General features: G+C 39.3%; 2 protein-coding genes across 2 annotated transcripts; one reads left to right on the top strand and one right to left on the bottom strand.

Annotated features, from left to right (window-relative positions):
• Positions 1 to 12: 12 nt before the first annotated feature.
• ggcx (gamma-glutamyl carboxylase) lies at positions 13 to 9,642 on the bottom strand. The gene is made up of 15 exons (XM_080420473.1): positions 9,470 to 9,642; positions 8,748 to 8,984; positions 8,286 to 8,444; positions 5,417 to 5,582; positions 5,253 to 5,331; positions 5,035 to 5,141; positions 4,177 to 4,340; positions 3,403 to 3,704; positions 2,486 to 2,617; positions 2,248 to 2,399; positions 1,956 to 2,125; positions 1,639 to 1,769; positions 1,398 to 1,545; positions 883 to 1,084; positions 13 to 713 (listed from the first exon to the last, which is right to left on the bottom strand). The coding sequence occupies exons 1-15, from the start codon at positions 9,492 to 9,494 to the stop codon at positions 554 to 556; spliced, it is 2,334 nt and encodes a 777-aa protein (XP_080276599.1). The 5' UTR covers positions 9,495 to 9,642; the 3' UTR covers positions 13 to 553.
• A 2,266-nt stretch (positions 9,643 to 11,908) lies between these two features.
• Positions 11,909 to 23,561, top strand: gmcl1 (germ cell-less, spermatogenesis associated). Its single transcript, XM_080420482.1, has 15 exons — positions 11,909 to 12,245; positions 14,015 to 14,192; positions 14,744 to 14,867; positions 15,084 to 15,180; positions 15,271 to 15,368; positions 15,978 to 16,090; positions 16,192 to 16,257; positions 17,220 to 17,304; positions 17,571 to 17,661; positions 19,404 to 19,544; positions 19,678 to 19,747; positions 20,475 to 20,550; positions 20,672 to 20,817; positions 22,365 to 22,452; positions 22,562 to 23,561. The coding sequence occupies exons 2-15, from the start codon at positions 14,017 to 14,019 to the stop codon at positions 22,700 to 22,702; spliced, it is 1,512 nt and encodes a 503-aa protein (XP_080276608.1). The 5' UTR covers positions 11,909 to 12,245; positions 14,015 to 14,016; the 3' UTR covers positions 22,703 to 23,561.
• The last annotated feature ends 232 nt before the right edge of the window (positions 23,562 to 23,793 follow it).

Raw genomic sequence — 23,793 nt, 5'->3', positions numbered from 1 at the left:
AAGCAGCATGAATCCAGTTTTCACATTTTATTATAGAAGGAAATACAAAAAGAACTGACAAAAAAACACAGCCTACTAATTAGTGTTTTATATTTCCATGTATCAGTTCTCAGAGGACCTTTCACTGAGAGAGCATAATCTACAGCTCCGCCTTTGCTGATTCAGTGTGCAAAGGTGAACGTGTAGGGTTTGGTCATATATTGACAATACAAAATAATACTCAAGCTAATGACCTGAACGAATGAACTGAACTAGGAAACATGATATTGCACAACAAAAAAAGTAATATCCTAGAATGTATCAGTCTACCGTTGGTACCGCTCTAATTTACAGAAATGTCTGTACAAATTGAAGTTAATGAACATAAGAAATACTGACTTTAAAAAATATTCTGAAAGTGAAATTCAAAATATTTCATAATTATTTGTAAATTAAAATCAACTGATGGGCAGCTGTGTACCCAGTGTAGTAACAGTCCAGTAGTAATTGCCCACACATTTGTTAATTGACCTGTACATTCAGTACTTACAAGCACTCGCACAATAATTCTGGTTTAAAGTTCCCCGTGACCAACTTCATCATTGAGGCGCTCATCTTGTTTGCCTTCTGCCTGTGGCTCTTTCATATTCGCAAAGTTAACTTCCCTAGTCAGTTGTTCCAGAGGAGGAAGACCAAATGCCAGGTTCCGCATTGCAATGGCTGTCATCAAGAATCTATAAGAGGAAGACAGTAGAATTATATGCAAACTAAAGAGGTCTATGAATATGTTGGTTAATAACAAACCAAATATTTAAGGGTTGGATGTGACGTTCATGTGTTTTATGTACAGAATATGATATATCATTCGGTTTAATTGGTATTTAAAAAAAGAACAAGACTCACCCCCTCCGTATCATGTAATACTTTTTCGCCATAAAGCGATCCAGTCGTTCAAACACATTGGCCTCCCTGCGCTTCTTCACCTCCTTCATGCGCCGCTGTCTCTTCAGGAACATGCGAACAATTGGATCAGTGGCATTGACCTCTGACCCTTCATCACCTTCAGAGATAAGCGGCTGCAGTTCTGGAGGCAGGGGTTCCGTTTCTGTAGAGGAAATGGGATAAGAACCACAAATACTTCTGTGTTATACATTTATAGTTGGCTTTTTGTATGAAATATACTATTTGTCATGCACTCCAGTATTGGACTATCTTATGGTGATTATTACTCCATAGTGACATGATAAAGGCTTTAATCAAGGAGAAGATACAACATCCGCACACTCCGCACACTGCTTGAAGCTTCAAACAGTGTGCAGATGTCTCTTCTCCTTGATTCTTGCCTTGATGTCCAGCACCTGGCCTAAATACAGGCGTAAGATGTGCACACAATCTTCTCTGTGAAATAACAGCTTTACCTGTTCCATTGCGAATTCTTTCTTGGAGCTCGAACAGCTTGGTGAAGTTCTCCTGTAGGGCTGCTTCTGTAGTGTTGACATAGATGTACATGTAGCAGGAGGGCTCCTCAGATACTGTGTATATCTTGTGATATTCGCCAGCAGGTATCTACACACACACACACACAAAAAAAGCTAAATACCAGTGTCGTCTCATGGAATGAAGTACAAAGCCAACTGTGATAATATTGTATTGCGCTACCTTCATCTGCTCTCCAGGTTGCAGAGTGTAGTTTTTCTTCTCCTCTAATATCTCAACCATCAGCTGGCCCTGTAGCACCTGAACACTGGTGTTGCCCAGGTCTTCACTTACATAGTTTTCTAGGTGAAGACCTGTGTACAAGATGCATGCTTGCAATTAGCACAAATTACTAGGCTGATAACGTTTAGCAGCACACAGAACCCAAAGTCTTTACTTGGTCCGCCATGAGCAAAAAGTAAAGGGAGAAGGTAGATAAAAAGAAGGTAAACACATGCTGGTTCCCTTCCAGAACAAAGAGAGAACAGGGAATGTGTAACCTGGGAAGTCGGCGATAAAGACGATCTCTGTCTGATTGTCTAGACTGCCCTCAATCTCCTGAAACTTGGTCCTCCAAGGTGAAAGGTCTACCAGAAGGGGCATCAGCCAGGGGTTGGGACGGAAAGGTGACCATTCAGCCTTTACAATATCCACACGGGGGTCAAAGATCCTTGCAGAGGAGTGCAGAGCAAATATGAGCACCACGCTGACAATGAATTGGTCTATTTAATTTAAAGTAACATCAATTGAAAAGATTTCTTATAAATGAAAAAAGGCCTTATACAAGCATACCTTTGCTGGAAGCGCTCATTGATAGAGACCCAAATATCAAAGTATACTTCAGGCTCAGAGATGTTGTAGCGAGGTAGGAAGTGACTGAGGCAAGTGGCGTACTGTTTCAACATGTCTCCATGGTCTTTCCAGCGCCGGCTTTGTGTGAACACCTACACACACACAACATAGTTCATATTAAATATGTTCACAGTTGTATTAATTCATCTTTAGACTGTATGTTTTCTCTATGGCTCACCCCAGGGTTCAAATATCCAACCTCTCCCGTTTTTCCATCTTTATAGGTGATTTTGACATGCTGGTGGCTGCGAGAGTGAACCATCATGTCCCAGGAGTACCCATATAAGCCATTGGTCCAGTTGTTGTAGCCCTAAATACAAACAAGTAGTTATTGTAGAAAAAAAAATATTGCAATTATTTTTGCAGCATACTGCAAATTAAATATCAAATAGATTATGTTTTATTCTCCAACTTAAGGGCTGGGAGTCATCACAGCATCAGAATACCTTTCTTAGAAAGCTAGTTGAAATCGTTTAATTAGAAAATTGCAGCTAAATTGTACAAGAACTACTGGTGGTTTTACTCATCAATTGGGCACATTCAAATCTTTGCTTTTTCAAGTAACTTATTACATGTTTGCAAATTTGTATAGTTCTTACTTGTACAAAAAATTAACAACGCTATATGAAAATTCAGAAAAGTATCTGTTATTGTAACATCCATCTAACAGCCCTTCACCTCCAGCTGACAAAGGCAATCTGAGCTACTGTTTGCTGCAGGCCCATGACAATATTGACACTGATTGAGTAACCATCCCCTGTCTGGGTTAGTGAGGTTAAAAGGCTTACAGCAGTGTACTTAGTTTTTAAACAAAAGACAGACATGACTCGAGTGAACAAAGTTTCGCAACATTTCACTCACAGCTGCCTTTGAAATCAATCTGTTCATGTTTTATGGGCTTAAAAAAAGAAAAACATACATACAGTGTTCAACATTATGACCTATTGTTAAAAAGAAAGGAATAATGCTTAATTTATACTCTGTCACGTGGCAAAAATAGCATATCTACAAGCTCGCAATACGCGGCTTTATGGGTTGTAGATCAGCTATTTTCAGGGCGCGACTGTCGAATAAATCAGTCTTATGAGGGTATACCTGTGTGACGAAGTGAGAATAAGGCAGGAAGAACTGTTCAGCCAGGTAGAGAATAGCGAACGCAGCTCTCAGCTTGTGCTTAAACCATGGTTTGGAAGCTTTGGGGAGAGAGGGGGTCTCTGGACGTTCTGCGCTGGTGTTCTGGATCTCAGGGTAAACACAGGATGTACTGGGTTGAGGGTTTGGAGATGTAAGCGGCAGAACTACTCTTAGGGACTCTGGGAAGCAGGCAAAAAATCTCCTAGGCCAGTCAGGGTAGCAGAAGAGGGGACTGGTGGCCAACATGGTGTAGGCGAACATCCCTGTAAAGAATTTGTACATTGTAATCAAAGAAGGGTAATAGGTTAAGTTACTGTGTGCTCATACAAATGATTGTGAAAGAATATCAGATTCATACAAAGCTTAGAAGACAAGTTCTTTCAAACATTCACATTTCTTGATTAAGTACAATGATACAATCAGCCCCCAATCATTGTCATTAACATAAGTGAATGTTAATTCCATACACTGAGGTTTGGGCTACATTTATTTTCATTATGGCTTCTATCCACAGCATAATGCCTGATTTGTACTTAGTTACGCATCTTGTCGTGCACCGAAAATAATCAAATTGATATACAACCAATCTAACACATTGCAATGGGACACTTTGTGAGCTTGTAGATCTGACATTAATGATGTGCGACACGATGAAAATCCACTTATAAATCAGGCAATGGAGCAGCTAAATAGAAGGCTATGTGCAGCTGAGTGGCTTTATCAATGAGCTCTCACCGATGCTGAACAGTTGTGAATTCATACAATGAAAGTAGCTGACAAATAAAATTCCAAATGGTCGTGTGGCATCAAAAAACAACAGGTAGCCAGCTGTCAGATCCAGAACAAGACCACATCCATGGACCACCACCAGGTTTACAGTCTCCACTGGAAGAATCAGTCTAGAAAGAAATGTGGAGTACAATAAAGAGAAGATGTGAGACATCTTAATGTATAACCGAATAAAGAGAAGCAACACTTTACAATAGGTTTGGGTTGTGCAGTTACCTTGCCATATGTATTATATGTATCTTCAATAGTTGTGCCATAGATAATTGATCATCCAAAACTGTCCCCAATGAGTTACATTGCACAGGGAAACAGGTGTCAAAGTCACACTTTTAGCTCACAAATGAACGTGAAAAAGGTAGATTCTGCCAATGTATGAAATCACAAAACCCGAATTGCCGTCTTTTGGAAATAAAAAGTAAGATCAACTTTGTCTTCATCTTAATTAGGAAGGAAATCTGGTAGGTATGCTTCCTCAACCAGATCACGGTGTTTGGTATTGCACGTGTAAGAAACGGCAATATATAATCAGTGCAAACACCCCAAAAAACAACAAAGAAACTTACAGGTTTTGTAATTATATACAGAATCCAGAATCCACTTTGTGTTCATTTATGTGCTAAAAATGTGACTGAAACCTGTTTCATTGTGCAATGTAATGTTAATGGGGAGAATATATTGGATCATCATAATAGTTTTTAATCTATGGTGAACATACTGAAGATACAGTATGTTGCTAATATTTGGAGTTACATCATGACAAGGTAACCACACAAACCAAGCAATTGTGCTTTAGCTTGTACTCACTTGAATGGATCAAAGAGCCAATGGTGTGCTAAGTATGACATTGAGTAACCCTCCACCCAGTCTGCATCCAATTTCTTGATTCCAGCAATGAAGTACACAATGAATATCTATAAGTGATAATAAATATAGACTTCATTAGAAGAACAACACTCCAATCCATGTCCATAGTATAGTTAACTGACTCTATAATGGACAACATTCCTTGTATGGGTACAAACCTGTGTCCTTAAGAGAGTATAATTCCAAAGTGGCACATGGGCATTTCTTTTCGCAGGTTTCCGTAGCCCATCAATTGACCTACAAATAAAACATAAATCTGTTCAATCAAGTGAGCAAACAATTAGAGGAATGCAATCAATCAGATGCAAAACAGATATCTTACCAGTATCTGTTAGCATCCATGAGTGTGAGTTGGAATCCAATAAGGCCATATAGGTAGGAGTGATTATTCCATGCCGTTTTATCCAGAAAGAAGACATACCAGTAGGTGGATATGAACATAAGGCAGGAGAGACGGTAGAAACATCCAAGCATAATACCCACAGCACCTATAGTAAGGAACATATACATGTTTGACAGATAACCATACTGTATATAGCAAGTCCATGCATACTGTATGAGACAAGGAAACTTAAAGGAGAATTCCGGACAAATTAAGTGTTATCTTTCATGTCTCGTTACTCACCTAGCGACGTAAAAAGTGGCGTTCTTTTTTTCCATATATTCCCCTGTCGTCATTTTTTAAACACCCTCCGTTGTTATAATGGGAGCGCGTGGGTTAGTGAAGTTCGTCTATTATAACCGACGCAATGTTATTTTTTTCTCTACTACGATTCATTGTAGAGTCTCATGATAGTCAAACATGCGCTGAAAATTCCTGCGAGCCTGCCGTTAATGGCGAACGATTTAACACTGGTTGCTTGTTTCCAGAATCTGGCAACACGAGTTGCCAGGTTCTGGAAAGAAACAAGCATCCAGTGTTAAATCGTTCGCCATTAACGGCAGGCTCGCAGGAATTTTCAGCGCATGTTTGACTATCATGAGACTCTACAATGAATCGTAGTAGAGAAAAAAATAACATTGCATCGGTTATAATAGACGAACTTCACTAACCCACGCGCTCCCATTATAACAACGGAGGGTGTTTAAAAAATGACGACAGGGGAATATATGGAAAAAAAGAACGCCACTTTTTACGTCGCTAGGTGAGTAACGAGACATGAAAGATAACACTTAATTTGTCCGGAATTCTCCTTTAAGTAAAATGTGGTACATTAGAGATGGTCTATACAGGTTGGTGTAAAAACAAATGACCATTTTCGGCAAAAACCCAAGCAAAAGGGCTAGGAGCAGTGAGATTTGGGACAGGGGCATGACATTTGGATTTAAGGAGTGTTATGACTCTAGGGGTCCTATGTGTATTGTCATTTGTATCGTGGGCTGTTTTACCCATAGATAGATATATATATATATGGTTTTGCCCTCTACCTGTCCTTTTCCCCTCATTGTGATTGAGCGGTGATGAGTGACTGATTGAGTGCCAGCTGGTATGGTGTGGGAGTGTAGGTGAAACCAGGCTGGTGATTGGCTCCTGTGGTTAAGGACTGGACTATAAAGATGCCTGTCTCCAGTTAATAATATGTCTCTCGTCCTGACCAGCCTCCAAACCCACAGCACCCCATGTTTCTGTTGCGTTAGAATGACCATGGGTTAAAGTTCTGGATAATGTAATGCTATGGGAGTGTAGGGGTGGGTGACCTCTCTCTTTGTTCCCCATACAGTATGTGCTCTGTTTTTGTTAGTTATAGTAGGCAAGACATTTTGTATTTTTGGTTTTATGTTGGGTAAGAATAGTATTTTGTTTAGTATTTAAGAGTTCATGATCCCACCCTGAGGTAATGTTTACCGTTTTTCTTTTCTTAAATGTAAAATAAATCCTTGACTTTGGGGATTTCATATCTGTGTCAACTGGTAATTTGGGGACTGACTGGGAAGGAGGGAGTACATTTGTTATGTAACACCTAGTGACCCCTAGGCTGTAAGGAGAACCACAAAAACAAAGCCTTGAAAAATGGATACACATCCTAATAGATCAGAGCAAAACTAGAGGAACAACACTTCAGAAATTATGGAAATAAGGAGGTAGAGCATTAGCCACAAAGGGTACATAGCCAATTAATACTGGTTTTCCCACGCTGAATTTGTCCTCAAAGTGCACTTAGCTTTCTACTTAATTTTGGGATTTCCATTTTATTTTGCTGCTGGTTCTGTTGTCCGCTCACTTAGTTACCTTACAATTAATAATAGATTGTATTTAAGAGTACCTTTCTCAGACAGGACATTGTACACATGGTTCATAATGATAAATAAAAACCTGCAAAAGATTTAAAGCTGGGTAAAAAGGCTGAGAAGTGTCCAAACAGAAATGTCTGAGAGTGGGTCAACTGGGTGGGAGATCTCGAAAGAACCGGCAATAATTTGTCAAAAGCCTACTGTATGCTCTCTAGTCTAGAGGATCCAAAGGGCTTAAAGGGATAGCCCCAAAATGACTTTTTTTCTATTGATTAGTCACCCCATGGAGACTTGAATTCATGGATATTTTGTTTTTGTCGCATTCCTAAGCCAATATTTGACCAGCGGACCGGTAGGCAGCGGTTCCGGTAGGAGACATAAAGGAGACTCTTTGTCTCTCCTACCAGAACCGCTGCCGGTCATCAAATTGTTGGTTTAGGAATGCGACAAAAACAAAACAATATCCATGAATTCAAGTCTCCATGGGGTGACTAATCAATAGGAAAAAAGTCATGTTGAGGGTGAACTATCCCTTTAAGTAAAGTAAGTAAAAAGGGCTGAGGCATATAGTGGAGTAGACAAGACAGAAGATATGGGTCTTTTAGTCTAGTACTAAATGTGTCGATGGTATCAGAGCAGCAGTTGTCTTACAGTAATGCAGCCTTTAACGTTGGGGAGTCTGTCCCAAAGTTTAGGACCTGCATCGGAAAGGGCTCAATCTCCAGGTGTGCAACATCTGGTGCAGGGGGTGATTACGGGGAGCATTGGAGGCAGCTCTTGGGAAAATGTTTGCAGTGATCCCAAGCATATATTGTTACTGAGTTGGCAGGCTTGATGAAAAGACCTTCTCAGCTCATCTAGTCTCATTAAAAGGCAGCATACCTACACAAAAGTTAACTTTGAGCCGAGATATACAGAACATTACGTTAAATAATACATAAAAGTAATACATTACCCACCAAAGAACATTACCACATAGACAAAGTACATCCAATCCATCGGCAATGGCTGTAAGAAATTGAAGAGCGGAAAGCGGCATATCGGGGCCCCATCCAGGTACCTGAAGTCCAGGTGACTAAGGCCACGCTCTTGAGTGATGTCAATAGCCATCAGCATGCCTGTGGTTAAAAAGAAATTATAGTGCACGGTAAATTCCTGCCTTAATTTTGTAACTCTGAGACTGTACTTACGGGTCCATTTGGCTCCAATTGTACAGTCTCAGAAGATTTTACTGTGTGTGTGTGTGTGTGTGTGTGTGTGTGTGTGTGTGTGTGTGTGTGTGTGTGTGTGTGTGTGTGTGTGTGTGTGTGTGTGTGTGTGTGTGTGTGTGTGTGTGTAAAGAAGAACTCTTGCAGCTGATTGTCCACCTCATTCCTTGATTACGGTCCCTGAAAGTAATAGGCCCAGAACAGACAGCTCACCAAACAGACAACGGAAGATGCCCAGCGATGCAGGGTCAGTGGGCCGGTTCAGGAGGCACACCAGACGATGCCAAGAAGAAAGGTCTCCCTTCTCAAACCCCAAAATGCGTTTCATCCTGCTCTCAGTCGGTGGCCCTCCTTCTTCTCTGGGAGTTGCATCTTGCGTCGTGGTTTGCTCTTCTTTCCCATCATCACTGCTGACATCTCCAGAGGAGGTCTGCTCAACAAAAGGAGCCCCTACAGAGAAGACGAGGGCAAGTAAGGTGCTGCACTTAACTGTCTTGATTACAATTTAGGCGTTTAGCAGACGCTCTTAATCCAGAGCGATTTACAGTAATCAAGGACAACACAACAAGGTAATACATCAAATGCATAGAAATAGTCATCTAGTATCATAGGTAAACCAAGAACCTATCATCAGCCTAACAGTAGAATATCCACACAAAAAAACAATAATCTGTACATTGAAACTATACACACTATAGGATGCTGGGTCAACAATGACCTGGCATCTGTCTACATAACATGCCATTTAATTTACATTTTAGCCTTTGCATTGACTGTCTGGAACCACATATAACAGTAATACACCAATGATGCCTGAGCAGCACTGTATTTTCTTGCACCCAGCTTCAGGGCTGCAGGCTTTGGAAACACAAGTTACACAACATATTAATAACCACCACAATGCTGTATATTAGCAAATAGTAGTGTCAACCTACCTGCAGTGGCGTCAGTTGCCTCCATGGTACCAGATCATCTACAATAGCTGGCTGGAGGGAAGATCTTGGGACAGGGAATTAAAAAAGAAAAGAAATACACTCCTTCCTTTCCCCTGTGCCAGGTAAAATCTGTCCACAGTACACAAGGTACGTGTCAGTGTGCACGCAGAGGAGGAAGGGAGTAGGATGGGATTGGAATGTTGTGAAAGAAGTGCTCTTTGTTTATTGGTTGGTTCCTCTTTAGACCACGCCTCTGAGAGGTCGCCGACCATAGTCGACACACACATATATCTACTGCCTCCAGTGGCCAGGAATGAGACTGTTCCATATATATATAAGAATGTAATATTTGTTTACATATTTGGTTTTGATATTTTAGATTATCTCATAGAAGGAAAATAAAAAACTGCAATGGCCAACATCGTAGTAAAGATGGCAAAGTGTGTTGTTGAGTGATGATGATGAATGTTTGAAATGTTTATCTGTTTATTTATTTTTAATGCGATAAGCTGCTATATTTGTAAATATGATATCAATACCAGTTAACATTTACATTGAAAATGAATACGCTTACATTATTGACCACGAAGGCACAGCAAAGGGAGGATAACATTACATAAACTTTACATTTCCTACTGTTAGCATATAGTTAAGACTGTATAGACATGTGGTCGTACATAGATGGCAGCATTGAGCCAAGTATCCCTCTCTAACGTTGTAACTTTGGTTCAGTGGTGGAAAAAGTACTCACATTTCTTACTTAAGTAAAAGTATCAATACTGCAATGTAGAAATACTCTGTACAAGTAAAAGTCCGTGTTAATTGGCATCAAAATGTACTCAAAATACCAAAAGTAAAAGTACTCATTATGCAGAAGTTTTCAAATAAATATTTTGAAAATAGCTGATCTACAAGCTCACAATGCATCGCATCACAACGCATTGTGAGATTGTAGATCTGCTATTTTCAAATGGCCACACATTTATATAGAGCTGAAGTGGTTAGTGTGTTTTGTAATGATAATCAAAATTTACAAAGTAACTAGTAATTAAAGTTTTCAAATAATTGTTGTGGAGTAAAAGTATAATATTTGCCTCCGGCTCTGAGATGTAATGGAGTAGAAATAAAAATACTGAAAATTGGAAATACTCAAGTAAAAAAAACACCTCAAAACTGTACTTAAGTACAGTACTTGAGTAAAAATGTACTTAGGTACTATCCACTTCTTTGACGTTACTTAGGTGGAAAGACTGGTGACGCGAGGTTATTGGTTACTATGAAGAAGACAAGACAGTCTGGTTGGCCTGGTTTCCATAGCCCGGAAGGACAGTCGCACTGGTTGATTGGTTGGTTGGTTGTTTGCAACCGCTATCCGTTATATTATAGACCTCTATGCCTCTATGCCGCTAGCACATGATGTGCGTTCGGAAATTAAGCACTGAGCGTACTGGCCCAAACAAACTAATAGGCGAGTGCGCATTTCCGAACGCACAATGCTAACCTTAACTCAACTCTCGGTTGCCAAACCATAGATATCTATATCTAATCTATAATCTGATATCTGATAAAGACATCTAATCTATAATAATATATCTATGTGCCAAACAACCAACTAGCCAATCACAGAGCGCTCGTCAATGCGGACTATGGGATTTACTATAATTGCGTCACGTCAGGATGGCAGCCAGCGTTGCCATGCCCGCTTATTATAAGCGACTTTGGACTTGTTTTTCTGTAAAGTTGCTTGTAAAAATTGGTAGTTGCGGGTTGCTGTTTTTTCTCAAGTGTGGTTGATTATTTGGGCTTGTTTCACAATTATTTAAACCAATGGTTCATGTCATGGACCCCCAAATTAATATGTATTTGTCCCTAACCCCATCTGAAAATGTTTTGTGCCAGCCGCCAGGGGAGCCCCCGTACCAGATTTGTGTTGTTGGAATTTTTCAAAAATCTTTCAAATCTTCCACATTTTATTTCAAGATCTTTTGAAAATAGCAGATCTACAAGCTCACAACGCGATGAGCTTGTAGATCGGCTATTTTCAGCAAAGAGGTTTGATGTAAAGGGGAAAAGGAGCAGACAAAGTACAGAGTACTAATAAATAAATTAATATATGTAATGTAAACGCTAAACGGTGAGGTACTCGCATAAGCCCCCCAGGGTTTCTTACCTCACCGGCACCTTCTAAATTACTCTGACCGGCACAACAACTAATACTGTAAACTTTCCCATGGAAAGAGCTATTATGTATGCCTATGTTTAAGTAACTGTTGTGCAAAAAAAAATAAAAAAAAATAACCTAAGGTCAAGTTTACAAGTAAGAACTGAGTTTAAAGTGCTCATAATGGCCTATTGCCCTATAGTTGCTTATTCTGGGCTTGCTTTCACAGACTGGTTGCTTATTTCTCGCGCGAAACCTGGCAACACTGGTCAGGATGGCAGCAGCACTGCAGGCTAGTGTTGTTAGCCAACGTTAGATGTAGAGTAGTGTAATTATTGTTTATTGCACTGAGGAAACCAAATAAAGCATTTCATAAACGACAAATGGATGCATGTTGTTTGGAAGAAGACCTGTCAGGTCGAGCAACCTCAGAGAGTTCTCTCCTGCCGTAGTTTGAAGTCGTTACATACATGCTAGTAGCGTCGGCTCCACCACACAGACACACAGACACTGCCTTGTTTACGTCTGAGAAGCTGACCTCAGGCAGGAGACCCGTTCACTTTGTTAACCTGTGTAACCTGTGTAACCCTTGCCTTTAACTGGGCTGATCATCAGGTAAGCCACAGTGGTGGAAAAAGTACTCACACTTTTTACTTAAAGTAAAGGTATCAATACTGCAATGTAGAAATACTTTGTTACAAGTAAATTTACTCGAGTAAAAGTACAAAAGTATTGGTATCAAAATGTACTTAAAGTACCAAAAGTACAATCTACAAAGTAATTAGTAAACTAATGTTTTCAAATAATTATAGTGTAGTAAAAGTACAATATTTGCCTTTGAGATGTAGTGGAGTAGAATAAAAGTATTGGAAATACTCCAGTAAAGTAAAAACACCTCAAAATTGTACTTAAGTACAGTACCACTGGTAAGCCACTGTCATTCCAGTCAAATGGAGCTTCGTAGTTTATAGAAACATTAAATGTTGCCATATTGCTTATATGTAATGTTCCTAATAATCGTTATATACAAGTATTGATCCCATTTCCTTTACATTTTTGGCATGTTGACATTCTTAATGCAGAACGACGTTCAATGTGCTAAACTGTTGAATACAATAATATAATATTGTTGTATGACTTAAATTCTTAGTTCAATCATATTGCAAGTAGCAGAGATACAATAGTAGAATGGCTGTGATTTCATGTATGCAATATCATAATATCAATAACATTATAGGATTTGGGGGAAGACGACAATATGCATTTGTTGAAAAAGATCATTGTTCACCTTTTTAGTGTAACATATTTAGTAGCAAATATTTTCTTCTATTCTGTTTCTGTCATTTGATTTTTAAAGCACTGTGGGAGGCTAGTAGCCTGGAAACCAGACAAATCTGCCAGTGCAAAAAAAACAGTGATATTAGACTGGCCATGCCAGGCTAGGAGGCTAGAGCTGGGCAAAATCAAATATCACAACATTCTTCACCAAATACCTCTATTGATATCGTGGGGATGACTACTGGTGCTTTCACAAAATATTTACACAATGGCATTTTTGAAAAATAATCATCAGTCATTTCTGTAATAACTAAATGGCAGGTAAAGACCTTTAAACCTTTAAAACCAGGAAAAGATTACACTCTGCAAAATCACGATATTACAATATCCAAAATCCCTGGACAATATCTACTATTCACAATATCAATATAATACCGACATATTGGGGTGATGTTTGCTTAAGTTTTACGCTTAAGGAGGAGTTCACCCAAAAAATTACTTATTTTCTATCAATTGCACACCCTATGAAGCCTTGAATCCATGGATTATTTTTTGTTTTTGTCACATTCCTAAGCTAATAATTTGATTCCCGTCTCCTACCGGCTAATGTATCCGGTAGGAGACACAAAGTAGATTATTTGTGTCTCCTACCGGAAATACACACGGTCATCAAATTATTGTCTTAGGAATGCCACAAAAACAAAAATAAATCCTTGAAATCAAGGCTTCATGGGGTGAGTAATTGATAGAAAATAAGTAATTTTTTTTTTAAGTCTACTTATATGCCGCATATAAGTATTTAATGAATAAGTATTTAATGAATAGAAACTTGAAAGTCTGCTTAAAAACACATTGTTTTTTCTACATCACCAAGCATGTTAGCTTCTTGCATTTATGACTGCCGTCACAGCACTATCTTGGAGAAGTCGGAGCTCTAAGAAAATCTTGACTCCTTTTGCTTAATAATGGTTAGAAAAAGCAAGGGATAGAGCTTGTAACATCAGGTTTATAATATCCTTTACTAAGCTTGTGTACAAGTCAAATGTTCAGCTAACACAAGTCTGAGCTTTGTTTTGGTTGTGTGTTGTATGATCTTGTAAGTATAGATATGGGAAGTTGGAGCAGCAGGTTCCAGCCCCCCTCTCTGAGATCAGTGGAAGTTGCCGAGGCTGTGTGCAGCAGTCGCAAACATGGATGTGAGTGTAAGAAGAGGAAACGAAATGCTTCTTCTTGTGACTGTGACAGTGAACAGGAGGACGATCCTTTATTAGATGCTCCTCGAAGGTGAGCGATAAATCATATAAGGTGTTGTTTTTTTGTTACAATAAAAATGTGGTATTACTGTCTATGAAGCCCATGTCTGTAATGAACTTTATAAACATATGTATTAAATCCACTTAGAACACTTTATAGTTATAATTGCTCATATTCATGCACATTTTTTATTGTAACTATAATTCTGAAGTGTTATAAGCAGATTGTAATCAATGCATTACGTTTACAATGCATTATAGATGGGGGGTTTCATATAAAGTGTTATCAAAAAAGTTATCTAGTACAGTGGTTCTCAAAGTGGGGTCCGGGGACCCTCACAGGTCCTTAAGGGGGTTCCAGGGCCCGGGGGTTCCTGATTTTTAGGAACCAAATGGACCCTTACAGGTCTGTAACTCTCAGAGCTATGGGGGTCTGTGGCCTTTAATGCACACCAAACTAAGGGGTCCTTAAAACGTTTGAGAACCACCACAAATCAACTTTGCCTTATTTGAAATGTTAAGGTCTAATCCTTGTTTTTGTTGTTTTTGTTTGTCCTCTGCCGGCTTCTTTCCAATTAATAGGAAGAAACTGAAAAGCACATCCAAGTACATCTATCAAACGTTGTTCCTAAATGGGGAAAACAGTGACATTCGCATCTGTGCCCTGGGACAGGAGTGGAACCTTCATAAGGTGTACCTCTGCCAGGTAAATCAATGCATTTATCTTTCTCACAACCCCCACCATTCCATGTCTCTTCTATTAATTTATTCTCTCACATCTCTCTTTTATTACACCAAGCCTGTCTTATCCTATGTCTACATCACTTCAAAAGTTATGTCAGTCAGTTATTTAACACCCCCTTTCCTGTGTCTCTCTGTATTTCCCTTGTACTTTCCTCTCTGTGCCATAATGATTGTGCAGTCGGGGTATTTCTCCAGCATGTTCAGTGGCTCCTGGAAGGAGTCCAACATGATGGTAATTGAATTGGAGATTCCCGACCAGAACATCGATACAGAAGGTAAGGATCTAGGTCACTGAAAGGTTTTTGTCATAATCGTTACATTTTTCTAAAAGCACTATCCGCAAAAATATGTTCCTATGTGTGCAGCTCTACAGGTGGTATTTGGATCCTTGTACCGGGATGATGTGCTGATCAAACCCAGTAGGGTCGTCAGTATTCTTGCTGCTGCTTGCATGCTTCAGCTGGTCAGTAGACTTGTCTTCTTCCTCAAATTCAACTAACTTATTCTACTGAATAGACATTTTGAATATAAAAGTAGTGACACTGTGCCATGTAGAATCAGAATCACTTTATTTGTCACTTTCCCCATGAACTACACACATACAGAATATGAAATACCGTTCCCCCTCAGTCACTTGCAGTGCAACATAAAACATCAAGCCTATCCAAGACCAAAACTCAAAACAGCGTAAACAAAACATTTTAGAAAACCCCCAATAGGTATGACATGCAATTCATCTAAAAAGTTACCAACATGTATGCATTTTCAATTGGAACCAAATAGTACTTGTTAGTCTTTTTCTTTTTTTCATTCAGCCCCTTTTTAATTAGGATAAAAGTAATTGTCATAAAAGGGCATAATAAAAAGTTAAGTGTTTTGATTTTAGACTAATCAAATGTTGAGAGATGAATTGCTGATTTTAGATTATGTGATATAATGTCTCTGACCTTACAGATAAAGCTTTTAACCCTTGGCAATTGCCACAGTTAGAAAGATGGCTATATTCTATTTGCATTTTTGTCCAAATAATGATCAAACCTAAGTAATTCATATGGCTTATTTATGTATCCAGGATGGCTTGATCGTGCAGTGCGGAGAGACAATGAAGGAGAATATCAGTGTGAAGACAGTGTGTTGTTACTATACTTCTGCTAGTATCTATGGCTTGGATTCAGTCATGAAAAAGTGAGACTCTTCATCTTCTCAGTTACTTCAAATCACAACAGGCATTTTTTATGTATAATAATGGTGTATACTTACGTGAGTTGTATTGTCTGTTCTGGCAGGTGTCTTGAATGGCTTCTGAACAACCTTATGACTCACCAGAATGTTGACCTAATGAAAGAACTTGGGTAAATGATGTTCATCTTTTACATGTGGTTGCACAAGACAATTGTAAATCCCTTACTACGAAACGTGTTATGTGAAGAAGTCCTTGCTACGTATTTAGTAGCTGCTAGTTTATTTTAAACTAGTTATTTACTAATTAAGGTTGGTGACTTGTAATAGATCAGTCGTAAGGAAACTTCTGCCAGCTGCATCCTTCTTCAGGCGTATGTCATAGACCTTCTGCTCTGTTGAGGCAAGCCAGTCTAGTGTGTCATCGTCCTGGTCAATTAGAACATGATCGCCATTCGGTGGCAGTTGTTGAGTTGTCAATTGCTTTCGGGGCAGGTGCCGGCCAAGAACATGGGATCCATGGGATCTTCAATGTAGTGGTGAAGCCTAGATGGTTCTGCTGACTTCTGGTCCCTCCATCTTGCCTTGACCCATCTGATTATAACCATATTAAACAGTGCCATGCAGAGTTTGCGGACACAAGTTTGCTCTGTCATAGAATACAATGGTGCACTGAAAGGCCGTGGGATCAGAATCAGTTTTATTGTCACATCACAGGTTTACAAGGTAAAAAAGTGGGTGAAATTCTTAGGATGGGATGCTTAGATACTGCAAGCAGAAAGCTACTGTATAGACATGACAAAGAATGAAATGTAAATAAGATATGTACTATACCACACTCTTGTTTAGTACTAGACCTGAAATCAATAGTCTAAGAATGTTACTCATCATGTGTTGTGACCAAATACTATGACAGCATTTGTGCCTTTGTGCCTTTCCACGTTGGGAGCACACATGCACGCAGAGACGAAACGTATTCTGGCCTGCACAAAGTCCCATTTCGACCAGTCCGGACCGTGACCTAAAATAAGTTTGACACCCCTGGCGTACATAAGTGTATTGTCTCTATGCACAGTGAGCCCTTATGTGTATATAGCCTACGTGAGCAGTGTTTGTCTCTATTATGTATTTTCAGAGCTGAAGTGATGCAGCAACTTGTGCAGTCATCTGACCTATTTGTCATGCAGGTGGAGATGGATGTATACACAGCTCTGAAGAAGGTACAAATAAATTAGACCTATAATTTATACATCTTAGATACACTCAGTAAATTGTAGAGCCCGACCGATGCCAGATGTTTTGAGAGCCCTAGACCTTCGATAAACAAAGTTTTGACCGAAATTTTGGTTAAAAAGTGGGAGTGCACAATGTTCTAATCAATTTGAAAAACATCGATTGAATTATTTTGTTTCTATTTGAGAACATTTAACTCATAAGTCATAAGCCAAAAATGTTTTTGATAAATAATCTTTCCTGTTCTTGTTAGTGGATGTTCCTGCAGCTCAACCCATCATGGGACGGCCCCATCAAGCAGCTTCTTGCTGATGCTGATGCATGGCTTTGCAAACGCAGGACAGGTAAAATCCCCTTTAGTGTTGTGAGATTAGATATGTAGCCAGGGTAGGTATGCTGAGCATGAATGCTCTTTCTCAGCAACACCCTGCACTTCAGACACACACACACACACACATTAAAGGTTCTATGACATTCATTTTCACTTTTTTTTATTTTCAATGTTTTATTTGGGGTTTTATGACCTCAATTACACCCAAAAAAACTGAACTTAGAACATTCAGTGGATTTTCTGTGGTCTGGGGTTTTCTGAATAATTAGGCTGAAAAGTAATCTGAGCTTGTTCCTTCGACAGTGAGGTCACTGTCGATTAATCCCGCCCACTCTCCTCCTCGCCCCTCCCCTCCCCTATCCTTTCCTTTGGGGGGGGCGGAGCAGAGGCGATGATTGACAGGCAAAATCCCTCACCAGCGACACCCGCAGGCAAAGATTTCTTTTTTCATTGCAGTTGAAAAGGCTTTAGAAATGTGAGAGAAAAACACCTGCCATTGATCACTGGAATGGAATTTTCACTTAAAACTTTTTGTACACTTTTGAAGGACCAGGACAAAGACTTTGAATGTGGTGTAAAAGTGAATGTCATTAAACCTTTAAAACCTGGAAACTGCCCACTTCAACCACAATCTTAAGGACCATACACACTGCGATTATTTCACATTAATGTAAATAGCTGTTTATGTTATGAGTACAGTCACACAGAATGCAAATATGATTTATTTAATATTTTTTTAATCTCTTTTCCAAATATATATAACGCAACAATAAAGGCCTTTGCAAACAGTGAGATTTTTCTTAATAAAAAACGGACGTTAAAAGTTTTAAAACGAGCACACGCTTCTCTATGATCTCTTGCACACCTGCTCCCAAATTGTTGTCCGACAGGTAACTGCGACGGTGCGTCATTTCTTAAAATCGAGACCAGTTCGATATCCACAACTCCCTCATTTAGGCAAAATCATTTAGCAACACACAGGAAGGGATGGAGTGGATTTCCTCTGTGATGCGTTAAATGCATATTCAAACACTATTCCAATTATGATTTTGGTGTGATTCATGACAAAGATATCCTTTCACTGAATACCTTGCAAGCCCACTGGCAAACACTGAAGAAATGCAGGTGGTGGCCAAATAAGCATAGCCAGCTGACGTGGAACGTCTTCAGACTGCTTCGAGCACAGCTCTCTACTGTACACACCACGCCAGGGAAAGTGTCAGACATTATTCTGATTATGTATGTGCCATACAATAAAAAGATAAAAGTAGGGGGCCTGTTTGTGGTTATTTTCCCAGGAAAAGTGGGAGTAGTTCCTTCGTAATACGCACAGCATTGTCCACCAAATCTTATGCGTTTTAGTCATGCATTAAACAAAAGCTTAGTCTGCAAAGTCCTTAAGACGTATTTATTTTTCAAAACAAGGTTGAATTTCACTGCGAATAAAATCAACCTGTATGAATGAGACACCAAATTAATAGTTTGATGTGGTATAATCGCTTTGCATTTTCATGTAGTTTCTTTGCGTCACTCCCGGTGTGTAAGGACCTTTTATACTGTTGACCACTGAGCAGCAATTGGGGGTTCAGTGCCTTGCTCAAGGGCACTTAGGCAGTATTGTGGGAGGGGTGAGTGATGGTCATTCACTTCCCCACCCAGACTTTTCCTGCCGGTCCGGGGATCGAGCCTGGAGCCTTCAGGCCACCCCAATCCCAGCAAACAGACAATTAATTTAATTGTTTTTCTTTTTCCCAGAGCTGTGTGAGAAAGAGCCCTTCTTGAGTACAGAGGAAGGTGAACCCTTTGCTTCGGTTTTCAAACATGTTCGCCTCCAGTATATCATCAATGACCTTGCTTCTGCGCGGATTCTGGAGAGAGACAACATTTTGTCCCCTGGTAATTTGTGCTCCCATTTTTAGTTCCTTTAGTAAAGGAAATCTCAATTTGACACATGTAGCTGTATAAACAATTACATTGCTATTCTTCTTTTGTATGTGCAATGGGTAAATTATTTCCATTAATTTCATAGATTGGCTAACATCAGTGTACAAGAACCAGTGGTTTGCCATGCTCCGGACAGAATTTGACAATGACAATGGGTGAGAACCACTTATATATACTGTAGGAAACTCTGGACCTATGATTACATAATTGTTTGTGAACACCATATCCGTGTTTTCCACTGATCTATAATAACTGCTTTTTATAGTTTTTTTTATATTATTAAAACAAGCTCCATACACTTTAAATCTATACTAGATCATTATCTAAATTTCCCTTTTTTAAATTGTTTTTGTGATAATTAGTTATATCAGCTAAACAGCTGTCATCTTGCTACAGTAGCTAACCTGGATTGTTATGCTACTACAGGTGAATCACACCTTACTTAACACAGATGGTAATATCCGCTGTCATTAAGCCATCCTAAGAACAACCATAGTTTTTGATGATTCACACTTCTAATGTTGCACTTGTAGAATGTTTAATAAAATCATTTTCTTAAACACGGTTTCACAACCATATGCTGTACTTCTAGTTCATCTGTCCATACTGTACTGTACTGGGTTTTTTCCCCCATTGTCTACATTTTAGAATAATATTGAAAACCAAACCAAAATGTATATTCAAATATATTTTAGATTTGAGGTAAGTAGCCGCCGTTTGACTTGATGACAGCGTTGCACACGTTTTGCCATTCTTCAGCCATGTGTATTGTCTGTTATGTCATAGTTTTGATGTTTTCACCATTATTTTAGGAAATTGTTCGAATAAAGAAAAAACCTAGAGTATGTGTGTCCAAACCTTTGACTGGTAATGTGTCTGCAGTCCACAGGAAGCAAACAAGGAGGAGTTTGAGTTGAGCAGTATGCGCTGTGGCAGGAAACTGACCAAAGATGGAGATGTGAGTTGTACAGTGTCTCCCTGTCATGTGTCATGGGGTCCTATATTTGTTATAAAGTTCTATATTTGGGGTGTAATACAGTCCTATGGAATTACGTTATAAAATGATGTCCTCTCCTCAGTACTGCTGGCGATGGACGGGCTTTAATTTTGGGTTTGACCTGCTGGTGACCTACACAAACCGCTTCATAGTCTTCAAAAGGAATACTTTGAGTCAGCCATGTGGGGGAGCTGTGAGTCTGCAGCCTCAGAGGCATCTGGCATACAGGTCAGTGATCACCTATCAGCCATAAGCACCAACAGTTTGTATGTCTGAAGGGAAGTTTCCCGCTTCAGTATCTTGAGAATCCCATGGTCTTATATGGCTGTCTCCAGCTTTGATTGAGTAGACATAGGACATATCCTGACTGGAAATCTGCCTTCAGTGTCTGCTGCAGTGTTCCGCAGTTACTATGAACGGTAACAAAAGTTAGCATTGTGTATACTGAAACTTTACAGAGTATGTTTGTTTGTCTTGGTGGATATGCCCAGAACATGGGTGATATAACATATTTTAGTTAATTGCCCTATTTATTTATGCATTCATTGGGTGTTTTTGCCAGTTTTCTTATGTTCAGAAATGGTCTATTTAAAATTAATAATGACTAGCGAGAGCATTGTCAGGTCACCAAGCACAGTTAAATGTCATAACTGTTTTCTGTTCCATTTATTTTTGAAGAAGCATTGTTCCTGCCAGCAGCCACTACTACTCACAGTACTCAGACAATACCAAATGTCATGGCAAACATTACAATTAAATAATGGCGACAGTGCCATATAAGAAATGTATGCAAGCATGTTTCTGAACCTTGCACAAGAATTTCTGTGTTATGAACTAGGAAGAGACATGGCACAAGTGAGCTTTATTTTATAGTATAATGTGAGAATAACTAAATTCAGTTAATATTTCACTGTGGACTTAACAGTTGCAACTTAAACTTATAGTTGCTTTGCTGCAGGAGGTAACCTGGGCGAGAGACTAGATACACTGAGCTCAGTTAACCACTTGAACCCATGCATCCCTATTCACCAAAAATAGCAGATCTACAAGCTCACAGCGTGTCGTGCTTGTAGATCAGCTATTTCAAATCAAATCAACGTACTTTATACAGCACGTTTAAAAACAACCATTTTGTCAAAACAAGCCAGAGTGCTGCACAAGTTCAAAAGCAAACAAAACAAAGCAACACAAGCAGCACAAGCAAAAAAAACAAATCAATACATACAAGGCGAGATAGATGTGTATAAACATAAACACAAGCATAAAACAAGTGTTCATAAATGTATAAAAGCATGTATCCACATGTGCACGAGACACACACACAGACCTACACCCAAGTACACGCATGTAAAGCTGAGAGACGTGATAAAAATGTTAAGTTAAGCTCAAGTATGGTTAAACGCCAAAGTGAAGAGGTGAATCTTAAGTAGAGACTTAAGATGGATGGACTGGGCGGATCTAATGTAGAGGGGGAGGCTATTCCAAACCCATGGGGCGGCCACCGCAAAGGCACGGTCGTAATGAAAGCTCTGACTGGGTTATGGTGGTGTAATAATTTCCAACAAAGAGACTTGGTGTGGAGGCTTGGTGTCAGTGGTCAACTAAGTATTAGTTTACTAGTTTAAGTATAGAGGGTTTAAGTGGTTCACTCACTGGCATTGATCATTCATATCATATGAACAGAACTGAATCATGTGTGTTACTGTTCAATGTAATGCGTTACCTTTGCGCCTATGCGATTTAGTAAACATTTATTTGTCCCTCTTTCTGTCAAGGTTACGCCTTGCCTCATTTGACAGTGGTGGGAAGTTGGTTTGTAAGGTCTCCACAGGTTACCAGCTGCTAACCCTCGAGAAAGACCAGGTCAGTGCCGAATACCAATTACAACTTAGTGTGATAGGTAAACTGTTAAGATCTAGATGTGCATATGAATTGCTAACAAACATTTATCATTCTCCCTTTAATCTCTTAGGAGTATGTAGTGATGAACCTGGACAGCCGTCTGCTGTCTTTTCCTCTTTATGTGTGCTGTAATTTCCTGTACACGTCACCCAACCTGGACCGCAAGACTGATGCCTCAGAGCCAGAGAGTAGTGCTCAGTGTCTGTCTTGATGCTCATTCCGCATCCAATGACCTCTACCATTCCCTTGGGTAATGATCAACATGTGACCCTGTTGACATAACTTTGTTTACCATCCCTCTCACCCACCAGCATCAACAACTTTGACATGGGACATGGTGTCTGCATGAATTGTAGGCCAGCATTGTGATGTGGTGATTGGGGATGTTTTTTTTTTTCTTCTTTTATTTGTTTTTGTATTTTTATACAAGTTCACCATTTAAGTTATAACCATTTTTGAGTCAATGATTTATAATTCCCCTGGAATGCCTTTGTTGGTTTATTTAATATATATTATATTTTTGTTTGTTCTTTTATTTTTTGTGTGAAAGGAAATGGGTACAAACAACTGCCACAAAAAAGGTCCACCCAAGTGGGCAGCGGTGCTATCAGAAGATCTAATCTCCTTATCCAAAACATATCTGTTACATCTTCCATACATTTGATAGTTACTGTTGCTTAGACAATTTATTATTTTGATTCTTGAGTGATACTGAACGTGTGTTCTGCCAAAGTGTTTTTTATTAAATGAAATGCGTTTCATCCATGGTGTGCTTAATTATAGATAGATGCCACACGTTTAAAAATAATACACTGAGACCCCAGTCTGCCCGCTGGATAACTTAAATTGAGAACATGCTCGACCCAACTGTCAAAGTTGAAACAATTTGACTCAAATCATAATCCCACAATAATTAGTCATTGTGATCAGTTAACCCTAGAGAGTGACATTCCTGTAAGTTTCAGAGAGTGTTTTTCTTTGTGTGATCACTGTTTTATCACATATCTGTAATACTGTATAGCTGTTGTAAATTTTATTTCATTTAATTAAAGCCTTGACAGCGACTCACAGTATACTTAGCATTGCTGGCGAACATTTTCCAAAGCATACCATCTGTGTTTGATTTTCTAGGAGGGCACTGGATTCCATTCTTTTCAGTATGGCATGAAAATAAAGTTGAAGAGACTTGAAACTTGCTTTAGATAGGTAATCCAACATGCTATGGGACCTAATTTGGGAATACCGGCACACCAATGCCAAGTGCAGCTGCAGTCAAAGGCGTGGTGTATGGGATGTAGCAAC

Source organism: Gymnoscopelus braueri (genome assembly GCF_963280865.1).
Source record: "Gymnoscopelus braueri genome assembly, chromosome: 22".
NCBI classification, from domain to species: domain Eukaryota; kingdom Metazoa; phylum Chordata; class Actinopteri; order Myctophiformes; family Myctophidae; genus Gymnoscopelus; species Gymnoscopelus braueri.
The sequence above is the reverse complement of the archived record's forward strand: the minus strand, read 5'-3'. Positions and strand labels throughout refer to the sequence as shown.